Source organism: Salarias fasciatus, chromosome 4, assembly GCF_902148845.1.
Source record: "Salarias fasciatus chromosome 4, fSalaFa1.1, whole genome shotgun sequence".
Taxonomy (NCBI): Eukaryota; Metazoa; Chordata; class Actinopteri; order Blenniiformes; family Blenniidae; genus Salarias; species Salarias fasciatus.
In genome coordinates, this window is record NC_043748.1 from 21,336,574 (window position 1) to 21,358,448 (window position 21,875).

The 21,875-nt window shown below is 46.4% G+C and overlaps 3 protein-coding genes across 3 annotated transcripts; all 3 read left to right on the forward strand.

Moving 5' to 3' along the window:
- The first annotated feature begins 539 nt into the window (after positions 1-539).
- On the forward strand, positions 540-6,744 carry rundc1 (RUN domain containing 1). Its single transcript, XM_030089567.1, has 5 exons — positions 540-1,073; positions 2,541-2,699; positions 4,054-4,252; positions 4,335-4,427; positions 4,517-6,744. Exons 1-5 carry the CDS (start codon positions 663-665, stop codon positions 5,383-5,385), a joined length of 1,731 nt encoding a protein of 576 aa, XP_029945427.1. The 5' UTR covers positions 540-662; the 3' UTR covers positions 5,386-6,744.
- A 3,506-nt stretch (positions 6,745-10,250) lies between these two features.
- On the forward strand, positions 10,251-12,764 carry rpl27 (ribosomal protein L27). The gene is made up of 5 exons (XM_030089627.1): positions 10,251-10,318; positions 10,814-10,896; positions 11,932-12,101; positions 12,310-12,420; positions 12,677-12,764. Exons 2-5 carry the CDS (start codon positions 10,816-10,818, stop codon positions 12,723-12,725), a joined length of 411 nt encoding a protein of 136 aa, XP_029945487.1. The 5' UTR covers positions 10,251-10,318; positions 10,814-10,815; the 3' UTR covers positions 12,726-12,764.
- Positions 12,765-13,760: 996 nt separating this feature from the next.
- Positions 13,761-20,834, forward strand: ifi35 (interferon-induced protein 35). The gene is made up of 10 exons (XM_030089595.1): positions 13,761-13,815; positions 14,130-14,156; positions 14,484-14,555; positions 15,578-15,736; positions 15,839-15,955; positions 16,376-16,520; positions 16,768-16,877; positions 16,951-17,134; positions 19,556-19,662; positions 19,734-20,834. Exons 2-10 carry the CDS (start codon positions 14,142-14,144, stop codon positions 19,932-19,934), a joined length of 1,110 nt encoding a protein of 369 aa, XP_029945455.1. The 5' UTR covers positions 13,761-13,815; positions 14,130-14,141; the 3' UTR covers positions 19,935-20,834.
- Positions 20,835-21,875: the final 1,041 nt, after the last annotated feature.

The following is a 21,875-nucleotide window of genomic DNA, read 5'->3' on the forward strand; positions in this document are numbered from 1 at the left end:
TAATCCATGGAGTTTACACTCCACAGTGTAACCAGAGCAGTGTAAATTTGGCTGACCTCTGATCTCTCAGCCTCACAACAAGTTTCAAGACACTTGTACTGAGAAAACCCCAACAATTCCACATCGGAGAGGCAAGGCTCCCTTTAAACTTGCAAAACTGTACTCACGGGAGGAGAGTTTGTAGAACCAGACTATGCAGACACCTACAGAGTTGGAGACATTAGTTTCCACAAAGAATGAAAACAATCTTCTTGTGTCTGTATATTTTTTTCTAATTTAATGAGTGAGAGAAAATGTACTTATAAAATGCATACTGATAATTGGAATTAAATTCCTGTTCTGATGGTGAAGGAAAAATACAACTTGTTCACATTATTTGTCGGTAAAAAGAGGAACTTTAAAGAGAACAACCGGAACTTAAATTTGCATAGGGTACTTTTAGTTTTGAAGGGTTGTATTTCCGGTTTGCTTCGGTGTATTTCCGGTTTACGTCACTTCATCCTGACGTGCTCACGTTACGTTTGTTTTGACGTATGACTCATCCTTCCCAAGATGGCGATGCACCTGCTCCCGCAGAGATCCTCCGTCTCCGCTTAAACACTGAAAAAACAGAGAAAACAGTCCGAGTCCTCCAGCTGGCGGCGGCCGGGAAGCCTCTCCACATGTCCACCGAGGAGCTGTCGGCCTCGGACAGCGAGGCGGCGCTGGCCGGAGCCGGCGAGCGCTGGGCGCCGGTGGGCGCCGTGGCCAGTCCCGAGGAGGACGAGAGCGGCTCGAGCGGCGGCCGCCGGCCGCGGCGCCGGGGCTCGTCGCCGGCCGGCGGGGAGGAGGAGGAGGAGATGTCGGCGAGGCTGCGGAAGCTGGAGGAGGAGCAGGAGCTGCTGAACTCCTCTCTGCTCGCGCTCACGTCGCACTTCGCCCAGGTGCAGTTCCGACTCAAGCAGATCGTGCACGCGCAGAGCGACGACAAGGAGCGGATGCTGGCCGACCTGGAGGAGTTCGCCTTCAGGGGCTGCCCGCACGTGGTGGGCTGCCGGGCCGGGCCGGCCGACGCCTCCCAGCTGGAGAACTCGGTGAGGCCTCGCTCTCCTGGGCCGCTTGAAAGATCCGCCGATGGCGCTGCGCGAATGATGGATCTGCTCTTTGTCACGTTACCTTCAAATCCGCAGAAGAGGAAAGTTAAGGGGAAAATGATCTAAAGTAGACTATTTTTATTCTAATGATGGTAAACTTCCATGAAAACACTGTTTCTGATTTGTGAAAGCTTTTTTGGATTTCTGAAAATGAAAAAAAAGTGCAGAGTTGACTGGTTCAGTGTTGAACAGTTGAATGCTTTGCACCTGCATATTTATTGTTTTCATTTTCACAAACCAGAAACCCTGTTGTAATGAGTGTTTATCATCTGGAGAATAACCTAGTCCAGATCTGAGGACTGCAGGCTCAGTGGGTTTCCATCTGGACCTGGTCTAAAGGGGTCCAACTTTGAAAAATACAATCAATTGTGCTCTTTTTTCATTTTCATAGATTTAACAAGGTTTTAAAAATCAGAAACAGTGTTTTGACTTAAGTTTAACATCTTTAGAGTAATCTAGTCCAGATCTGATAAGTCCAGGTCCAGTAGTTTTTTTATCTGGACCTCCTTCACTGTCTTCTAGTTATGAAGATTACTGTTAAACATGCTCTTTTTTCACTTTAAAAAATATATCAAAGTTTGTAGAAATTCACAATTGGCTGTTTGGCAAAGTCTTTGTCTCATTCTAAATGCTAAAGGTGGTTTTACATCGATACGCAGTACAGAGAACAGAGCTGCTCCTTTACATCATTGTTTGTTTTGTATTGTTTGTTTTGTGCGTCCAGAGTTGGAGTGTGGTTATCAGGCATCTCATCGCTGGGCTTCTGTTTTTTGGGTGTTTTTCTTCTGATTTAGTTTTTAAATCATCACTTTTCGTCTTTCTGGTCATGAAGCAGGAACATTTCCGTCTGATTCTTTACTGCTGTGCATCTTTTAGCATCTTTTGGTTTGTTTATTGGTTTGCAGTTGTGTCCCTCTCTTTGTGTGTTTGACGTTGGGGCTTTGGACTGATTTTGTGCTCCCGTGTTTTGCTGATTCACAGTACTTTTAGTTCTCTCTCTGGTCAGTTTTGTGTACTTCAGTTTTCCTGTGTGTGTCTGTGGAAGTTGTGTTGCTGCTTTTTGTCATTTGTTTCTGTGGTGTTGATCGAGCTCAGCCTGTTTTTGCACTCTGTGTCTTTGTTGTGGGTCCAGTTCGGTTTCTCCGCTCATTTCTTCCTTCCTTGTCGCTGCTGCGTGGTTCTCACAGATCTCTTATCTCTGGGGAGAAGTGTGTGTTTCTCTCTGAGCTGTGTGACTCGGAGCAGCCGGCTCTGTGTTTAACACACCTGTGTACACAGCCGGGCAGCGGCGGCCATGTTTACTCCTCACCTGCCTGTCATTTGGCCCGAAGCGACCAGAGCCGAGGCTGCGGCTGCGTGTCAGTGTTTTCTGACTGTTCTCCTGTGTGTGTGTGTGTTCGTGTTCAGACGGAGCGGGAGAAGAGGGAGCGTCTGGAGGCTCAGAGGGAGAAGCAGAAGGACCTGATCTTCCAGCTGAAGACGCAGCTGGACGACCTGGAGCGCTTCGCCTACCAGGAGGGCAGCTACGACTCTCTGCCCCAGTCGGTGGTGATGGAGAGGCAGAAGGTGAGGGGCTGACGCACACACTCACACACACACACACACACACACACACACACACACACACACACACACACACACACACGGATGCAAAAGATGGAAAGATGGAGCATTTTACACGACAGTGTTTCAGAGAAGTTTCACGTTCTCACTGCAGCGTTCTGAAAACAGTGTAATGAGCTTGTTGGACCACGAGCTGGTGATGTTGGTGGTTTATGTACTGAAACCACACACACGCACACACACACACACACACACACACAGGAGAATCTGGACTGGGACCAGGATCAGGACCAGGACTAGGACTAGGACAAGTGTTTTAGAAAAGCTTTGTTTCCACAGAGTCTGAGTGTTTTCAGACAGTGGTGTTGTCAATGACTCTGAATGCTGTTGCCGTGGAAACAGACGCCCAAACCAAAAAGCTTTTCATTTTCACCTGAAATGGTGTGAACGGGATCTGAAGTCCTCTTCTTCACTGAGCTCTGAGGGCTTTAATGGAAACACCGTTCGTCTTTTAATCCTTTTTTATTATTTAAAATAAGTAACAGTAAGTAAAAGATTTACTATAAATGAGTTAAAGTCATTCCCATGATTCATCTGAAGACACTTTCCCTTTACCCACTCTGTCGTCTCCATCATTAACTCTAAAGGTAAAGTTTTTTCTTTCGAAATGACAGTTCTGGGACGAAACCGCGTCAGTGGGCGGGGCTACAAGTCTCACTTCCTGGTTCCAGAGCCAATCAGATGTGAGTTTCTGCCAAACAGGCAGCGCAGCGATCCGTGCTTTATGGCCGCGCTGTCAGCTGACCGGCCGAGCGCACGACCACGTGTCACTACGGCAACACACCTGAACCGTCTAAATCCTGTAAAGTGTCCGGTGCTGGGGGGATGCGTTCTGTGGTGTAGTACTACTTTAACCTTTAAGTTATTTAATAAAACGTCCCAATCTGTTAGCTTGGTGAATTTACCATCAAATATTAGAATAACTTCTCGAAAACACTTTGAATGTTTCACTTTATCTGCAGAAAAATCTGAAATGTTGTCAAGGTTTTTCTGGGGAATAAAGTAGTTTTGTTTTTATTTTTAACTTCGGGGACGGCTGCTGGCTGTTCTGTCGGGTCGCATTCCTGAGTTCTCAGAAGTCAGACATGTTCTCTGCAGACGCTCCAGGCTGAGCAGAGCGAGGACGGAGTTTAGTTTTAGTTTCCTCTGAGTGACGTTTTACAGGTTGAACAGGAAACAGACGGAGGAACGGTGAATTCAGAATCAGATTAGATTTCTCTTCCTTCATTCTGTTCCGTCCTTCCTTCTGTTTTCCTTCCTTGGTGTTTTGAGCGGACGGCCTCGTTTCTCCTCTCAGGTCATCATCGACGAGCTGATCAAGAAGCTGGACGTCAACCTGAACGAGGACATCGGGAACCTGTCCCCGGAGGAGCTGCGGCAGAGGGTGGACGCCGCCATCGCCCAGATCGTCAACCCGGCGCGGGTCAAGGAGCAGCTGGTGGACCAGCTCAAGACGCAGATCCGCGACCTGGAGATGTTCATCAACTTCATCCAGGGTGCCCTGCTCTCCGTCTGCCCCGCAGGTCCTCCTCCTCCTCCTCCTCCTCGCCTCACTCCTTCCTTCTCTTCTCTCCTCAGACGAGGTGGGGAACCCTCTCCTCTCAGGGGGCGGAGCCAGCCAGCAGCCGCGGGCGGCGTCGGGAGGCAGAGCGGCCGGAGTGAAGAAGAACGGTCAGTGTGGCGTTTCTTCATGACCCCTGCTTCAGTCAGGATGGCGGCGGTCTTGCTAACGTGTCGTCTCCTGCTGTGTCTGGCGGCAGTGGACCCGGAGCAGGCTCAGCGGATGCGGGAAACCGGCCTGCAGCTCATCCAGAAGGCGCTCGCCGTGCTGCAGATCTTCGCCGCCAGCCAGTTCGGCTGCGCGGCGGGCCGCGTGGCGCCGTCCTGGCCCCAGGACGCGCCGGGGCGGGACTACGGGCCGCTGCTGCAGCGGCTGGAGGCGGCGGTGGAGAAGGTGCGGGTGCTGGGCTCCCGCCGCCACCCGTCGGTGGACCACGTGGTCAGCTACAGCAGCAGCTACAGCGGCGGCAGCGCGCCGGCGGCCCGCGACGAGCTGACGGCGGCCGTGAGGAAGGAGCTGGCGGCGGCGCTCAAGGACCTGCTGTCGCACGGCCTCTTCTCGCCGTCGCAGACCATGAGCCTGGTGCTGGCGCCCATCTCCTGCCTGCTGCCGTACCGGCCGGCGCCGCAGGCCATGCACCCCTGGGAGCTCTTCGTCAAGTACTACCACTCCAAGAACGGCAAGGAGTTCGCCGAGTCGCCGGCGCGCCAGCTGTCGCAGTCCTTCAGCCTGCCCGTCGGCGCCGGCCCCGTGGCCGTCACGCCCAAGCAGTCGCTGCTGTGGGCCGTGCACACCGTGCTGAAGGAGCACGGGCGCTACAAGCGCGGCCCGGACACGGAGTTCAAGGCGCTGGTGTGCATGGCGCTCAACGAGCAGCGGCTGGTGTCCTGGCTCAACCTGCTGTGCAAGGCGGGCCTGGTGCAGCCGCACTACCAGGCCTGGAGCTACATGGCCCAGACCGGCTTCGAGGGCGCGCTGCGCATCCTGGGCCGCCTCAGCCACCTGCGCTTCCAGCTGCCCGTGGACCTGGCCGTGCGCCAGCTCAAGAACATCAAGGACGCCTTCTGAGGCTCCCGGTGACCCGATCCACGTGAATCTCGGCTCCTTCAGACAGACCCGCCGCTCCAGACCCCCCGCTGTGAACCCCGCCTCCTCCAGTCTGGCCCCGCCCTGTTTACAGAACCACGCCCACGCTGCTGCCTGGCTGGGGAGATGCCTTAGAACCCCCGCCTCCCTGACCTCCCCCAGAACACACACACACACACACACACACACACACACACACACACACACACACACACACACACACACACACACACACACACACACACACACCTGCTAATGTGTAAATGGAGAGCTGGGTCTCTGGAGTGCTGCTGCACAGGTAGAAGGTGCAGCCTCCCCACTTGAAAGGCTCGAAGGCCGTCTGGTCCCACTTCATCCGGAGTGGAGCGCATTAGCACAGGTCAAAGGTCAAGTCCGCCAATCCCGTAACGCCAGGAAACATTTGATTTTCATGTTTTTTGTTTGTTTTGTTTTTCTTCTGGGTGGAAAATGTCCAGAATTCTGTTTTTACAGTGACGGTTGATGATTCTCCCTCTGAAGCGACGCTCCACTTCCTCCCCCGGCTCTGTTTTACCTGGACCTCCTCCAGCCTGAGTGTTTCCTGTTTTCCTGTCAGTGTGGAGGATTCTCTGGAATTTGAGGTTAAAGACATTTTAAAAAAAAAGGACCAGCTGAGCGGAGAGGAGACGGATTTGACCCTGAAGGTGAACCAGACTTCAGACTCGTACAGTAATCTCTACTGTAACGGTCGCTTCCTGTCGGACAGTCCGTTTGAGATGGATTGTCCTTGCCTGAATCTCACGTAGCAGGCTGTCAGAAGCTCAGGTCCGCTGGAGAAGGAGAGAAGCTCCAGCGTTGTGAGTGAAACATGCAGCCGTGGTTCCTGAACGAGCCGCCGCCGCCGCCGCTCTCCTCAGAAACCACATGGTGGTAGGATCAGTTTTTATCTTCAGCTGAGCTGCATGGATCATGTACTTAGTAACTGAATGTACAAACCATAGATGCTATTACGATGTGTGTGTGTCCGTGTGTGTGTAGATTCGTTTCTATTCCCCGATTCCATTCCATCTGCTTTTATGTTCCTGTATCGCTCCACGTTCCTTTGTCTCGTTTCATTTTCTGTTCATGTTAAGATGATATTTATTTATTGTCCAGCTTGACGGTGACGTGGGAAGAACTCAGAGCTGCATGTTCTTCCCACTGTAGCAGTTCAGACAAAGTCGACACACTGAATCATTTAAATTGTGCAATTTATTTAAAGTTGAGATAATATATTGTTAAACACCACATGAATTGTGATTGTTTTGATTTTTATCATGTTTAATGCTGTAAATGAATGAATAAATGAACCTCTGTGCTGCATCAGAGTCTGAACGTCTGTTTTTATTGACATACTGCCCTGCGAGGATGGAGCCATACTGAAATACACCGGTACAAACATATTTAATTAGTGATACAGTTACTGAAACAATAATTTAAACCAGATATTCTTCAGCTAAACTAACTAACCTGCAAGTAAATATGGAAAATATATCACATTATCTGTAATTTTCTGTCGCAATACAATTTCAGTGATAACTCGGTGTCGATAGCAGCAATATACAACACACACATTCACATGTAAAGAAACAGCAAACGTCGATGTAAAAAACAAGAATGGTGCAATTACGAATATACCAGTGCACATAATTTATAGTATAGCTGTAGGATCGTTGCACTTGTAACTTCGGTAACTTGTTGCGATGACAATAAAGCTATCCTGATCCTGAGATATAATTATATACAAATGAAAAATAGATATAGTTGATGTATACATAAGAATGTACTCTAAATATATTTATGATTTGATGATTAGATTGTTTTTCTTAATAAAATAATTATTTATGGACCTATAAGATATAGGTGAATATAAAAAATAAATATTTATAAAAATAAATATAGATATTTGTAAATGCACGTGAAAAACGGTGCAAGCTAGACAAAAATCCATTAAATAAATGCAAATATATACATATATGCATCAGTAAGGCATTGGCCACAAGATACTGCAAGTAGCAGGACCTTGAAGAAACTTTCCTCTAAGGCAGTTTTCCACCATGCAAGAAAAATCTTTTCTGTTCTCATTATGGAAAGCAACCACTGACTAGCAGAACTCAAGTGACAGTGAGGTTTAAAAGTAAGAATAATGTTAATAATAATGGAATGAAGGGCAAGGTACCTTTGTACCTTTTGTTAGTAACAGGAAATCAAACTAACAAAAGGTACCTTGTCCTGTCACAGACGATACACAAAGTTTTCGCTCGCCCCCGGTTTGTTTACAAGCTGTGGGCTTGCTTTGTAAACGTTTTTTTTTTTTTTTTTTTTTTTAATCATTTGCAGAAAAACCAGCCAACGAAATGCTGGAAAGCAATCCAGACTGGGCGCCCACTCTGAACCTCGGTCACGATGAGGTCAAAAGGGTTTCCTCAGCCAGAGACCGGCTCCACTCCGGAGCTGCAGCGAAACAGCAGCCAGGTGACTCTGGACCGGAGACGGAGGACGATTCAGCCCGAGCAGGTGAACCTGCTGGTTCTGCCACCAGCTCATGTTATCCTGCTGTTGCCCCTGTCTTTAGGGTCGCCATGAACTCCTTGGCTCCCTGGTCACTGGTGTGTCTGAAAGTAACCTGTGGCCTGGAAATGTCCCAGCCTTTGGTCACTTGGATTGTTTTTGTGTCATAAATTAGATTTTGCCTTCTGTTGTGCCATTTGTGCTGTTATGAGCTCGTCAGATGCATTTTTTTTGCCTCAAGTATTGTTGTGATGCCAAATAAGGGTTTTATTATTGTTTTATGTTTTTCTTTTTAGCAGCAAACTCGACTGCAACTGCTGCACGGATGGAACAAGAGCAGCGCGACGAGCAGCAGGAATGCAGGATGTGCTCGCTCAGGATGGAGGAAATCGCACAGCTGCAAGACTGAAAGAGGAACTGTCCAAAAAGAGGGTTTCCTGAGAGACAATGACTCTAAAGTCACATTCTACACAGGACTTCCATCTTTTGCTCTTCTGATGGCTGTTTTAATGCAGATTTCTTCCAGCTTACCAAATACAGAGAGAAAGACTTCCCATTTCCAGATGCTGTTGTTGACCCTGATGCGCTTAAGGCTGAACCTGCCCCTTGATCATCGTGCACATCTTTTTGGCATAAGTCGCCCCACTGTGTCCGCGCTGTTTAACAGTACAGCGAATGTTCTCTACGCTCGCCTCAGCCCTCTGGTGCACTGGCCAATGAGGCATTGTTTGCAAGCGAGCATGCCACATCAGTACGTGGAGCTGTTTGGTGATCGTGTCACAGCCATTATTGACTGTTTTGAGGTTTTCATAGAGAAAGCACAGAGTCTGTGCGCTGAGGCCAGCAGGCACACTGTCAAGTACTTCATTGGGGTCACGCCACAGGGGACCGTGTCTTTCATTTCTCAGGGATGGGATGGCCGTACCAGTGATGAAGTGATAGCTGAGAACTCTGGCTTTCTTCAGAAACTCTCCCCTGGAGACATTGTGCTGGCAGGCCGGGGTTTTGATATTGAAGAAAGTGTTGCACTTATGGGTGCCACTTTGATAGTCCCAGCAGGCCGTAGCCAGCTAGAAACAAACGATGTGGAGGAGACACAGAAACTAGCCCTCGTAAGGATTACTCTGGAGCGGGTAATTGGTCATTTACGCTCAAAATGCACCATATTAAATGACACCATGCAGCAAGGCTGGGCAGTGCCATGTGAGGGAGAAGACATGACTTTGCTAGACAGCATAGTAGCTGTGTCCTGTGCACTCACTAATATGTGCCCAAGTGTTGTATTGAGGCAATGAAGTGTAGTTTGTCCAATATGTTCTAGTGCAATATAGATATATGTCCAGCCTCGTCACTATGGGGAGTAGAGCTTTCAGCTTCTCTGTTCCACTCTGGAACTCACTCCCGCTTCACCTCAGAAATACAAACTCACAACCCACCAGTTCAGAATTTCTTTTTCACTTTAGCTTCATTCTCCATATGTATGATTTGCTAATATTGTTGTTTTATTGACTCTTTTAAATCTTTTGTTAGTTTTATTGTTATTGTGTTTTGCTTTTTTTTAATCTTGTCTTGTAAAGTGTGGTTGAGTGTCCAGAAAGACGCTCACAGATAAACTGAATTATTATCATATGATGCTCCACATTACTGCAAATAAAACACCATGGAAATACATTTGGCTCTTTATTTGCAAGATACAAGGATGAGATGAAATTAATGAAAACATAACTGAGGCCATTTTTTTAATGAAGACAAAAGCCATTTTTTCATAAGACCAAAGTTAACCAAACATTTTTAGGCAAATTACAAAAATACCACGTTTGTGTTTCACTCTGTGTCAGTGCAAAAATGCAAAAAATATTACAATATTCAAGTTCCACGTTCAAGTCTGTCTTTATCCTTTGGAGATACAAGAACCTTTATTTTTTGTGAGGCCTAATTGTGCATTTGTAACTATTTTTTGCGTGTTTTGTGCCTGAAGGAGACGTAAAAACACGAATTTAAGGATTATTTCATTTTTCTTATTTTTAGCGCTTGTTTTTGTTGTCTTTCTTATGCCAGCCTTATTTTGGTTTCATTTCTGCCAATTCGGCGTAGATGATGCTGGAGGAAAGTGAGGGACGGACCGTGATTCACCGCGGCGGGCGCCGGGGGGCGCCGGGGAGTGATTGGTTTTCGACAAAATAATTTAAAGGGAAATATGTTTTGACTGAAAATGTAGCTATGAAAAAACAATTTCATGTTTCGAAAGTAGTATTTTCATATCTTATTTTTTTAACGTTGAACCGTGTTTCCAGTGCCGGAAGTGACGTAGGCACCATGCGGGTCAAAGTGGACCGGAAGCCTGATGCCTTCCTTTCCTGTTAGCGGTGCAGGCTGAACAGCATCAGTGAGTTAGTCTTCAAACAATCTGCTTCCATCCGCTGAATTATGAGCATTTTGTAAACTTAACGGACTCCCTATCTCTGAGACACATTTACACGAATGCATATGGCCTGTTATTTTGTTGATTATTATCCGATGAAGCAGGAAAATGAGGTATTATCGGAGGACTGCGTCCATTCAACATGGCGGCTCCCTGGACGGAGTCTGTCCGGCTTCGTATGAAAGCTGTCAAAAAAGACTAAAAGAGTCATTTTTTTCCAGACTCAGTTTAGATGACTTTATTTCTGTAGCGACTCAGCAAACGTTCCCTATCTGTCATTTACAAATAAGTGTAGTATATTGCGGTCACTGGCGTTTCCTAGCTTGATGCTAATGCTACAGGAGCAGCAACAACTAGCAGGGAACCCATCAGACACTCATGATTTAAAGTAGACATCATGAGGAAGTAGATCACTTTAGTTGATTGAATGTTGACATTTTTTGTTTTGTTTTTTGGCAGAAATGGGCAAGTTCATGAAGCCTGGGAAGGTGGTGATGGTCCTGGCTGGACGCTACGCCGGACGCAAAGCTGTGATCGTGAAGGTAAGAAGCTCCAGGAGCGAAAATTAAACCTTTAATATACATTTAACAAGGCGGCAAATGGATGAGATGTGTGTCTAAGCTCTGGCAAGCTATGATGTACATTTAACAAGGCTCCAGGTTGGTGTTGATGTCAGCTGTAACGCAGCTTTTAACATGCATCTGGTGAAGCTCCAGGAAGAGAGGATGTGGCTTTAAACTGAAACAACACATGTCGTCTGTATTTAATACAGGTCCACATTTAGGTAAACATAGATGGGATGAAAAAAACAGATTTATCAAAGCTTCAGGAGTGGATGAAATTGATTTATAAAACCTTAAACCCACATTTAATTCAGTAACCCAGTGTTTTTATACAATAACAAAGCTCTGTATGAAAGCGAAATCGTTTTTTAAACTAACTAAATGTAATCTACGTTGACAAAACTTTTAACAAAGCTGGATTGTTCTGGTGAATACTCTGGGAAGCGTTGACATCAAAGAATATTTAAGAACAACTGAAGTGTTTGTTTTTAAAGTAACACACTGATTGTGTCAGGTCAGTAAATCAGAATTTCAGTTTTAAAGACAGAACCGTAGCAGCCAAACTGATGAAGCTTAGAGAGCAGCAAGTCGTTCTTTGATGAGCTGTTAACAGGTTTTGTACTGAAAATTAGTATCGGTTTTGTATGAGTTGTCTTATTTGTGTGGTTTAACATTAAGTGTGTTTTTAATGATTTTTGAGTTCTGCTTTGTGCAGATTTAGTTTTCAGCTGTGCAACAGTTTTTTTTTTTTTTTTTTTTTGGAAACTCAACTGAGAACTCTGAAGCTTTAACTTTTCCTCGTTTGTTGTCCCGGATCAGTGTAGTTCCTGGTTTTAATGTATCCAGACGCTCCCTGTGAGGATTCCCAGCTTGTTTTCACATGAGCGTCTCCGGCAGCTGTGGCGTTAGACGGTTAACCGTCGCTGTCCTGCTGAGGCTCCCGTGCTGTGGAGCTCCAGGCTGGTTTGACTCCCTGCGTCCCGCCACGCTTCACCTCGCTCCGTCTCCTTTCAGAACATCGACGACGGCACCACCGACCGGCCCTACAGCCACGCCCTGGTCGCTGGCATCGACCGCTACCCCCGGAAGGTCACCACGACCATGGGCAAGAAGAAGATCGCCAAGAGGTCCAAGATCAAGGCCTTCGTCAAGGTGTTCAACTACAACCACCTCATGCCCACCAGGTCAGGAGCGGCTTTGGAATCATCATCTCTCACAGCTGGCTTTTCAGAGTCATTTTAATTCACCAGTATGGTTTCCTAACGGTAGACGGTTTGGTTTTGATGTGGATTTGTTTCCACTCGGTTTTAAACACGGATGTGAAGCTGTGGCACTGAGAGCTGCTCCGGTGTGTAGAATGAACCCAGACTCACCTGGTCCTCGTCCTCTCAGATACTCTGTGGACATTCCTCTGGACAAAACTGTGGTCAACAAGGACGTCTTCAGAGACCCGGCGCTCAAACGCAAAGCCAGGCGGGAGGCCAAGATCAAGTTCGAGGAGAGGTCGGTCCCACTTCCTCATTTCAGTCTCACTCTATATTAGCCGATTAAATCCGACCCCTCAAATCAACAGAAACACAAAGTTTAACATCATTTTGTTTTCTGCTCCGCTTGTTGAACTTTGTCAGTGTATTTAACTTTTACAGCAGGTCTTTTCTCATTAATTCGTCCTTTTTCTTCATCTGTAGGACTTGTTTGAGTTTGGAACATAGAGTGACGTTGATTTAAACCTAAATAGTTTGTTTTGTTCTGTTTTCAGGTACAAGACGGGCAAAAACAAGTGGTTCTTCCAGAAGCTCCGATTCTAAGTTCACTTTGGTTTCACTAATAAACAAAGAAAAACTCCACGCTGCCCGTTTCTGACTCCTTTCTCCAGTTTTCTCTTAAACTTTCAGCTTCTTCAACACTTTGAGCGAAGAAACTCCTCTGTGGTTTGATTTGTGTCAAAACTAAACCTGAACAAGTTCTGTGCAGATTTAATTCAGAAATTCGGTGTGTTTTTGCAGGTTTAAGCTTTCAAGAAAGTACAGTAAACATTTGTTTTTCTGACTGAAATGAACGCAGCACCAGCACAGGATGAGGCGTTCAGGGTCTGTGGAAAGTGGAGTTTGTAACTCGTGGAAGTTAACTTCAGGTAGAGAGGTGTAGAATGTCTGATGGCAGCAAGGCTCAGTGGTCTAACGCATCATTAATCCCCAAAATAATAGATTTTATTTCACAGAATCAGGTAATTAGGGCTGTTGATTCTCCATGATGACAGATTAATTCATGCCCAGGTGAATGTTTTATTCTTCCTGAAAGTTTCCTTTGACCAGAATCAAACGACAGGAGTTTCCCAGCAGATACTGAGGTTTTGTACAGGAAAAGGTACCCATGAGCCCCGGGGGGGGGGGGGGGGTACCCATGAGCCCCGGGGGGGGGGGGGGGGGGGGGGGGGGGGGGGCGCGTGTCAGCTGCAGCGGCCCAGCCGGAGTCCCGACGGGAATCGAACTGAGGATCAGCGATGGAGTGACCCTCCAGCCTGAAGCACGTGGAGCTCACTGCTGAAGATCAAAGGTTAAAAATACCAGTGAAGTTCAGGAAGCTGCTGGTGCTGTAGAAGTCAAAACGCTTTTCTACTGATTATCTACGAACTTTCTGGTTAATAAAAGTAACTAAGCGCCATATAAACCGTCTGATGTGAGAAGTTGAAGAATTTCTGACCGCACCTGAACTACCCACGGTGATGCGTTCATGGTCTCATTGCCTCCGCGGATACCAAACATGTTTATTTTCTGACGACACCTGAATGCGTCCTGCGCGTGCTTAGCGCGCCTCCTGCTGGATGAGGCGTTCACGGTCTGCTGATATTGCTCGGAAATGAAAGCGAAAGAACAAAGTTGAGGTCGACGACAGGAGGTGAGTGTTTTAACGAAGGCTGAAATTAAACTGAAATAAACGTCTTAACTTTTAGAAAAGACTCGGAAACTGGATTATAGGAGCTCCGTAAAGGCAGAGTGTTTGTTTGCGCAGAGCTCTGTTGAGTTAAAGATGATTTTATGAGTCGCTGACAGAGTAGGTGTTTGTGGAAGGCCTAGATTGAAGTTCATGATATACAATTTGTCCACCGTGGTTATTTTTTTTAACACCTTTTTCTTCATAAATATCTTTGATATGTGTTTTGTGGTTGACAACACCCGTAAATACTAATAATAATCTGTATTCTGTTTCAGATTACTTTCATTATGTCGTCAGATGAGGTGAGAAGTGTTTTCATTATTATTATAAATCTATTTTTATTCTAAATATCTTAAAATGTAATAATTATTAATTTTTTTTGTAGATTATAGATGAAAAACTTGTATTTTTTCTGTGTTAAACAATTAGGTTTTCTTTTTTAAATATATGTGTTTATATATTTTCAACAGATGGTTAGCTTTAACATGAATCAGCTTGTTTGCTGAGAGAATCTTCTGTTGGATTGTTGTGAATTGTTTATTTGATTCTGCGCATGTTCGAAGGAAAAAAGAAAAAGAAGAATGTGTTTTATAACTGTAATGATTTTAGAAATCCTTTTTGTGATTCAGGATTTTTCTCTGGTGACTGAACCAAATGGAGAATCTTTGTCCCAAATCCAGGATTCAATCAGCAAGTTTAAGGTCCGTTAAAAACATTTGACATGATTTACACACTTCTTCTACATTTTCTGCTTCTGGTCAGAAACAAAGATTTTAAGCATAAAATCAAACAAGTAGAAATGTTCAATCCAACAGGGCTTAAAAGCTCATTTCTTTAAAACCAAGAAAGCATCAAGTCAGTGGGAAAAGCTCTAAAACTCTTTTTCACACATATTGTAACATTTATCTCTCAAAACTGTCTGAAGAGGGTTTTATTTCTCATTTCTGTCAATTCTTTCACACACATCTTATTCAGCTCCACTGGTTTTCAAATTAAATCAGATTTTAACCTTTTCCAGGTCCAAAGTGTTTTTCATCATGTGAGATTATTTTATTTCACTTATTTTGCACAGATTATGAGACGTAGATTAAACCCAGTCTGCCCAGGTCACAGTCTCTCCATCTCAGTTTCTGACAGTCATATGGTTCACGACTCAGTATTTCATATATTCCTTTAAAAAAACAAAAGATTCATGTTACCTCTTTCATCTCTTCCTGTTTCCTGCACTTTCTGTCGAAAATAAACTCAACTCTGGAAAACAAATGAAGCTTCGACTTCGGTGAATAACACCGAATAAAGTTGAACTTCTGTTTTAATCTGTCTTTATTTCTTCCTCTTCAGTAAGTAAAAACCCATCTGCAAGCAGGATTTATTCTTTTTTTAAAGAACTGATTGTCAATTTGCGAGAAAGAAAACACATTACATCAAAGAGTGTTTGAAAAGGATGAAACGAAACTCTAGATTTGTGTTGTTAAGAGTGTTCGTAAAACAAGTTCACTGACATTTCTGTACAATAACTCAGAAGAAGCGTCAACAGCTAAATTCAGGACTTATCTCAAGAAATATTGTTAATAATAACATTTTAAAAGAAGCAAAAAGTGTATTACATTCATTTCTAGGGAGGTTATTTTATTCTAAAGCCTCTGAAATGGCTCAAAATGACTGAAAAAGCCTCACACTGGACGTGACTCCGCCCTCTAACACGTGTGACTCCGCCCAGCAGAAGAAGTACGATCAGCTGACGGAGGAGCAGAAGGAGCTGAGCGACTGCAGAGACGAGCGGCGGCAGCTCGCCGAGCAGTTCAAGCAGCGGCGCGACAAGCTGCTGCTGGCCATGGAGGAGGACGAGGAGGCGCACAGCAGGGAGCTCAACGACCAGCTGGTGCGTGTGTGTGTGCACGTGTGCGTGTGCGTGTGAAAGCTGGGCCGTCCGGACAGACCTCCAGACGGTGGCGGGGTTTCAGGACTGAACCCGTGTGTGCAGGCGAAGCTGGACGCTCTGAAGCAGGACGAGATGGAGCTGATGAAGGAGATCCAGAAGGCGGAGGCGGCGCTGAAGAAGGAGGAGGATCGAAACGAGCAGCTCAAGCAGCAGACCAACGTACGTGACCTGCTACGTTCTGTTCGTTATTCCTATTTATTGGTTTAGTTCATATTTTCCACATATTCTTCAGTTTTTATCAGCCTTAGTTTCACTTTTTAGTTTTTGCCTCCAGCAGGATGTTAAAAATATTCTGACTTTCAGGTTCGTCGGGTTTTTCATTTTCAGAAATGCGCCACATGTTTTGGCCACAAGGCCCTGCTCCCATCTGACACTCAGTCGAACTGAAAATGGTCGTGAGTCGGTCTGTGGCGTCTTCTCTCGCTGCCGCTATGCAGCAGATTGGACGGAGACGCAGCCGAGTCCCGCGACGAGCTGTAACCCGCTGTCACTTCACCACGAAAATGAAAACCGCTGTAATCCGACAGGAGAATGGTCTCCTTTCAGCGTGACGCTGATCTCAGCCGTCCCGTGTTTCAGGTGTTTGCCGCTGTGCCCGAGAGGAAGCTGGTCTTCAAGGGGAAGACGGGCAGCGCCAGCAACATGGAGGCGTTTGAGATGAGGTCGCAGGTGGTGTACCCGATGGAGGGCGGCACGGCGCTCGTCACCTTCGAGGAGGAGGCCGGTCAGTTCCGGCAGCCGCAGCTTTTAAACCGATTCCTTCAACAAATCCTGGAGCGACGAGATAAACACACGTCTAGGGAGGAAGATGCTCTATTACCTGGATGTTAGCTGATGTTAGACGCTAATTGGATTTCTTTAATAAACGTTGATTTGAAGGCAGTGACACACACCAGGCGAAGCGGGGTTTTTAATCTCTGCTGTTTCACTTTGTTAATCTTGAAAATGTTCTCGATCTTTTGGATCTTCAGTAGCGAAGAAGATTTTGGCCCTGAAGCACCACAACGTGGACCTGGGGGACGACTGCAGGATCATGCTGGAGGCTCGTCCCGTGGTTCTGATGCTGCCCCGGCTGGTGGAGGTGAAACATCTGGACCAACCGAAGCCACTCAGAGGGTCTTCCGTCCCTCACCTCCGTCCTCTGTGTCCCGCAGATCGACACCGACGTCTGTCCTCGCCGGATCCTCATCTCCGACCTGCCTACCATGGACACAGAGACCCTGCTCAACAAGCTGGAGATCCACTTCTCCAAGTCCAGGAACAAAGGCGGGGAGGTGGAGGAATGCGAGATGCTGCCGGACTCCGGGACCGTGGTTGTCACGTTCGTGGAAGAAGACGGTGAGTGTTGGACTTCGCACAAGCGTGGACACAAAGGTTCAGGGTTTCCTGGAGAAGTGTGATATGTCTGAGGTTTGACATGAGCTCATTTTTATTACACAAAATAAAGATGGCATGAGTGTTTGCGTGTGGACAGTATAAAGCCTCGTTTAGGACCCCAGCTGGTTCTCTCAGATTGGATCGGTATATTCGGATTTAACACCCCTCTGAACTGCCACCTTATCATGGTGGGGGAGTTTAAACACCGGCATGATCCCAGGAGCCATGTTTTCTGAGGCTTCATGCCCCTGGTAGGGTCTCCTATGACAAACAGGTCCTGGGTGACAGGCCAGACAAAGATCAGGTCAAAACCCTTAATGAAAGAACAAAGTCAAGGTTTGAGACGCTGCCCGGTTTGGTGCATCTGGGGCCCCAGCCTTGAGCCAGGCCTGGGGTTGGGGCGTGCATGCGAGCGCCTGGTGGCCAGGCCTTTGCCCACGGGGCCCGGCCGGGCTCATTCTGAATGGCCGACATGGACAACATGAGCCTGTCCTCTGGTGGACTCACCACCCACCGAGGGAACCATATGGATTGGGTGAAGTATGGATCAGATGGCAGCCGGCAGCAGGTTGCCCAGCAAGCCGATCCCCGAATGCAGAGGCTGGCTCTTTGGAGATGGAATGTCATCTTGTTGGGGCAAGGGGCCTGAGCTTGTGAGGGAGGTTGAGAGGTAGCGGCTAGATATAGTCGGGCTCACCTCCACACAGAGCCTGGACTCTCCACTTCTCTGGCGTTGCCCGCAGTGAGAGGCGGCGGGCTGGTGTGGGTTTTTCTTACAGCCCTACAGCTCAGCTGCCATGTGTTGGAGTTCACCCCAGTGAACCAGAGGGTCGCGTCTCTGCGCCTTCAGGTCGGGGACAGGTACCTCACTGGTGTTTGGGCTTTCAGGCAAAACAGCAGTGCAGAGTACCCTGCCTTCTTGGAGTCCCTGGGAGGGGTGCTGGACAGTGCTCCAACTGGGGACTCCATGGTTCTACTGGGGGACCTCAATGCCCACGTGGGCAGTGACAGTGAGACCTGGAGGGGTGTGATCAGGATGCACTTCCTCCCTTATCTGAACCCGAGTGGTGTTCTGTTATTGGACTTCTGTTCTAGCTACAGCTTGTCCATAACGGACACCACGTTCAACCACAGAGGGGTCCACAAGTACACTTGTTTCTAAGACACCCTAGGACACCTCTGAGCTCGTGTTTTGGACAGTCGGGTGAAGAGAGGAGTGGAGCTGTCGACCGATCACCACCTGGTGGTGAGTTGGATTCGATGGCGGAAGAGCAAACCACTTGACAGAACCAAACATATTGTGGTCTGTTGGGAACCCTCTGTCAGCAGGGTTTTCAGTGCCTACCTCCAGTAGAGTTTCTTCCAGATCCCAAGGGAGGCTGGGGACATTGAGGCCGAGTGGACCATGTTCTCCAACTCCACTGTCGAAGCAGCTGCCCGGAGCTGTGGTCGTAAGGTCTCCGGTGCCTGTCGTGGCGGCAACCCCCGAACCCGGTGGTGGACACTGGAAGTAAGGGCTGCCGTCAAGCTGAAGAAGGAGTCCTATCGAGCCTTGTTGGCTCGTAGGACTCTCGAAGCAGCTGACGGGACAGTGAACGGAATACGTCGAAGACCTCCTCAATCCCGTCATCACGTCTTCCGTGGAGGAAGCAGAGGCTTTGGGTCATGACCGAAAGGACAAGATTTGGGACACAAGCCGCTGAAATTACCTTCCTCTGTAGGGTGGCTGGGCTCCCTTAGAGATAGGGTGAGGAGCTCAGTCACCAGGGAGGAGCTCAGAGTAGAGCCGCTACTCCTTCACATCCAGAGGAGCCAGCTGAGGAGGCTCGGGCATCTGGTTAGGACGCCTCCTGGCCGCCTCCCTGGGGAGGAGTTCCGGGCACGTCCCACCAGGAGGAGGACCCGGGCAAGACCTAGGACACAATGGAGAGACTATGTCTCTGGGCTGGCCTGGGAACGCCTCGGGATCCTCCAGGAAGAGCTGGAAACTGTGTCTCAGGACAGGAAGTCTGGGCATCCGTTGTTAGACTGCTGCCCCCACGACCCGGTCCTGGATAAGAGAATGAAAATGGATAGATGGATGAAAGGATATTCAGATGGAATTGCTGTGTTCATGTTAGACTGGCATATTCAGCTTGGATTGGTATGTCCAGAGTAGTTTGGTATTTTCTGTTGCCAATCGCATGGCATGACAGGAGTCTGCTGTTGGTCACGTTGGAGGGGCCGAGCTTATGAATCCAGTTTTTCTCTTGGATAGAGAAGAGTGACTGAGTGACGTGATAATAGAAACAAAAATCCATTTTGACTGTTAGGAAGACAGAAGATTTTAAAAATCAGTGTGGTGAAAAAGTTTTTTTTTTCTGAAGCTCTCTCTCCTCTCAGTTGCTAAAAATTTGACAGAAACAGAGTACCACGACGTCACGCTGCTGCAGAAGAGGCACAAAGTGAGAGTCACGCCTTTCCTCAACGGAACTATCACCAGCTTGAAGGTGAGTTTCTACCCCGTCTTCTTCCACGCTGCGTTCGACGACGCATCTGAAACGGCCTTCTGCTTCCTCAGACCAAGATGGCACCGTGTCCTCGCACCGTGCTGCTGACGGGAATTCCCGCCATCATGGAGCGGGAGAACCTGCAAGACCTGCTGGAGATCCACTTCCAGAAAAACGGCAACGGCGGCGGCGAGATCGAAGCGTTCCTGTACAACCCTCAGGGCCACAGCAGCTACGCACTGTTCTCCTCCGGCGGCGAGCAGGAGCAGTAGATCCTCCCAACGCCGCCGAGTCCAGCCCACACCTGCTCGGTCCATCAGGGCAGAAAGACGGGCTGACTTCATTGACGATGGTGGCATTTTCTTCACATCACATAGTTTTTCCAGTGAAGGAAATCTTCGATTCTTCATTCACAAAATAGTACCTCTTCCATATTATTTACGAAATATTTTAAGCCTTTTTGTGTTTTATTCCCGCTAGTTTCAACTCACCGTCTCAAAACGTGATGAAATCAGATGTTTTTACCAAATATTTTAATGATAATCACAATCATAGCTCTAAAAAAATGCTTGAAACTTTTTTTTTCAAAGATTTGAGTCTAAAATACTACCTCAGAAATCAGTCTTATTCAAAATGCATGGGATTGTTTCAAAGCAGAGGGGGCGGAGTCCAGATTTGATTGACGTCTTGTGCAGCCTGTCACACTGTGATCAACGCTGGAGGAGAAAAACCTGCTGAATGTACTTTGTAGTTATGAAGTAATTTGAAAATATTTAGTAACGTGTAACAGTAACGAAAGTTACTTTGTGCGGGAGTTAAAAGCAGTTTTCTTAATTGCCAAAATAAATCTGGCAAGAACGAGGTGGGCCTTTCAAAATAATTCAAGCATTTTGATTGGTTGCACAATTAAATAGGCCACACCCACAATGCAGGACAAGTCATTAGATCATTGACACAAGTAGAAAAAAATGACTTAATTTGACCTGAAAGCACTCAGAGAAACATTTAGTCGCGAGTCACGAAGGCAGAGATGAATTATTTATTGGAAAGAAAGAATTTTTTTTTTTTTTTCCTGGGGTCTTTAATATCCGGATCATGTAACTTTGACTTAAGAAATCTTTCCTTCTGTAATACCTGCATTAAGTAATTTAAAAATAAAAGTATTCCTTCAAGTTGGAATTTTCTTTTCTTTTTTTAAGAAAACGGATCACTTTAGTAGAAAATGTCAGTTTTCTATCTGCACTGCTGCTCGGCCCGTAAGCCGAAGCTGTGGGGCCATAAGCAGACCCTCACCACCTCGCCGTCTCTCACCGCGGGCGACGCCAGAGAAGTGGGAAGTCCAGCCCTTCTCGAGAGTTTAGGTTCCAGAGCCGAGGCTGTGTGGAGGTGATCACGACTGTATCTAACGGTACCTTACTATAGCCTTGCCACTATTTTGGCGTCGAAATTGAGATTTTTTTTTTTCCAATTTTCACTAATAGATGGTCTTACCACTTTTTTGAAGTTGAAATTTAAGTAAATTCTTTCTTCAATCTTCACTAATTAATGGTCTTAGTAGCGTTACTGCTTTTTGAAGTCGAAATTGCCGCAAACATTTTTTGTCAAATTTTCACAAATAGATGCTCTCACTATATATCCTTATAACCTTTTTGAAGTTGAAATTGGTAAAAAAAAAATTTTGGTAACACTTTACTTGAAGCCCCTCTTTATAACACATTATAAGTAGTTATAAACACTAATACATGATCACAATGCTTTATAACTCACTATACAGCAGTATACAGCATAGGATTAAGGTTAGGGTTAGGGTTAGGGTTAGGGTTAGGGTTAGGGTTAGGTCCTGGCATTGTGATCATCTATGAATGTTTATAACTATAGCTACACATGTTATAATGGCATTATAATGCTTTATGAATGTACTTATAATGTGTTATGCAGGGGGGCTTCAAGTAAAGTGTTACCAAAATTTTTCCAATTTTCACTAATAAATGTTCTTACTATAGCCTTACCACTTTTTTAAAGTTGAAAGAGAGATAATAAATAAATATAAAGATAAAATAAAGATAAAGAGATAATTTTTTTTCAAGATTTAAATTCAATTTATTTTTAAAAAATATTTTTTCGGATTTTCACGAATAAATGGTCTTATAGCCTTACCACTATTTTGAAGTCGAAATTGCCAAATTCTTTTCTCCAACGTTTACTAATAAATG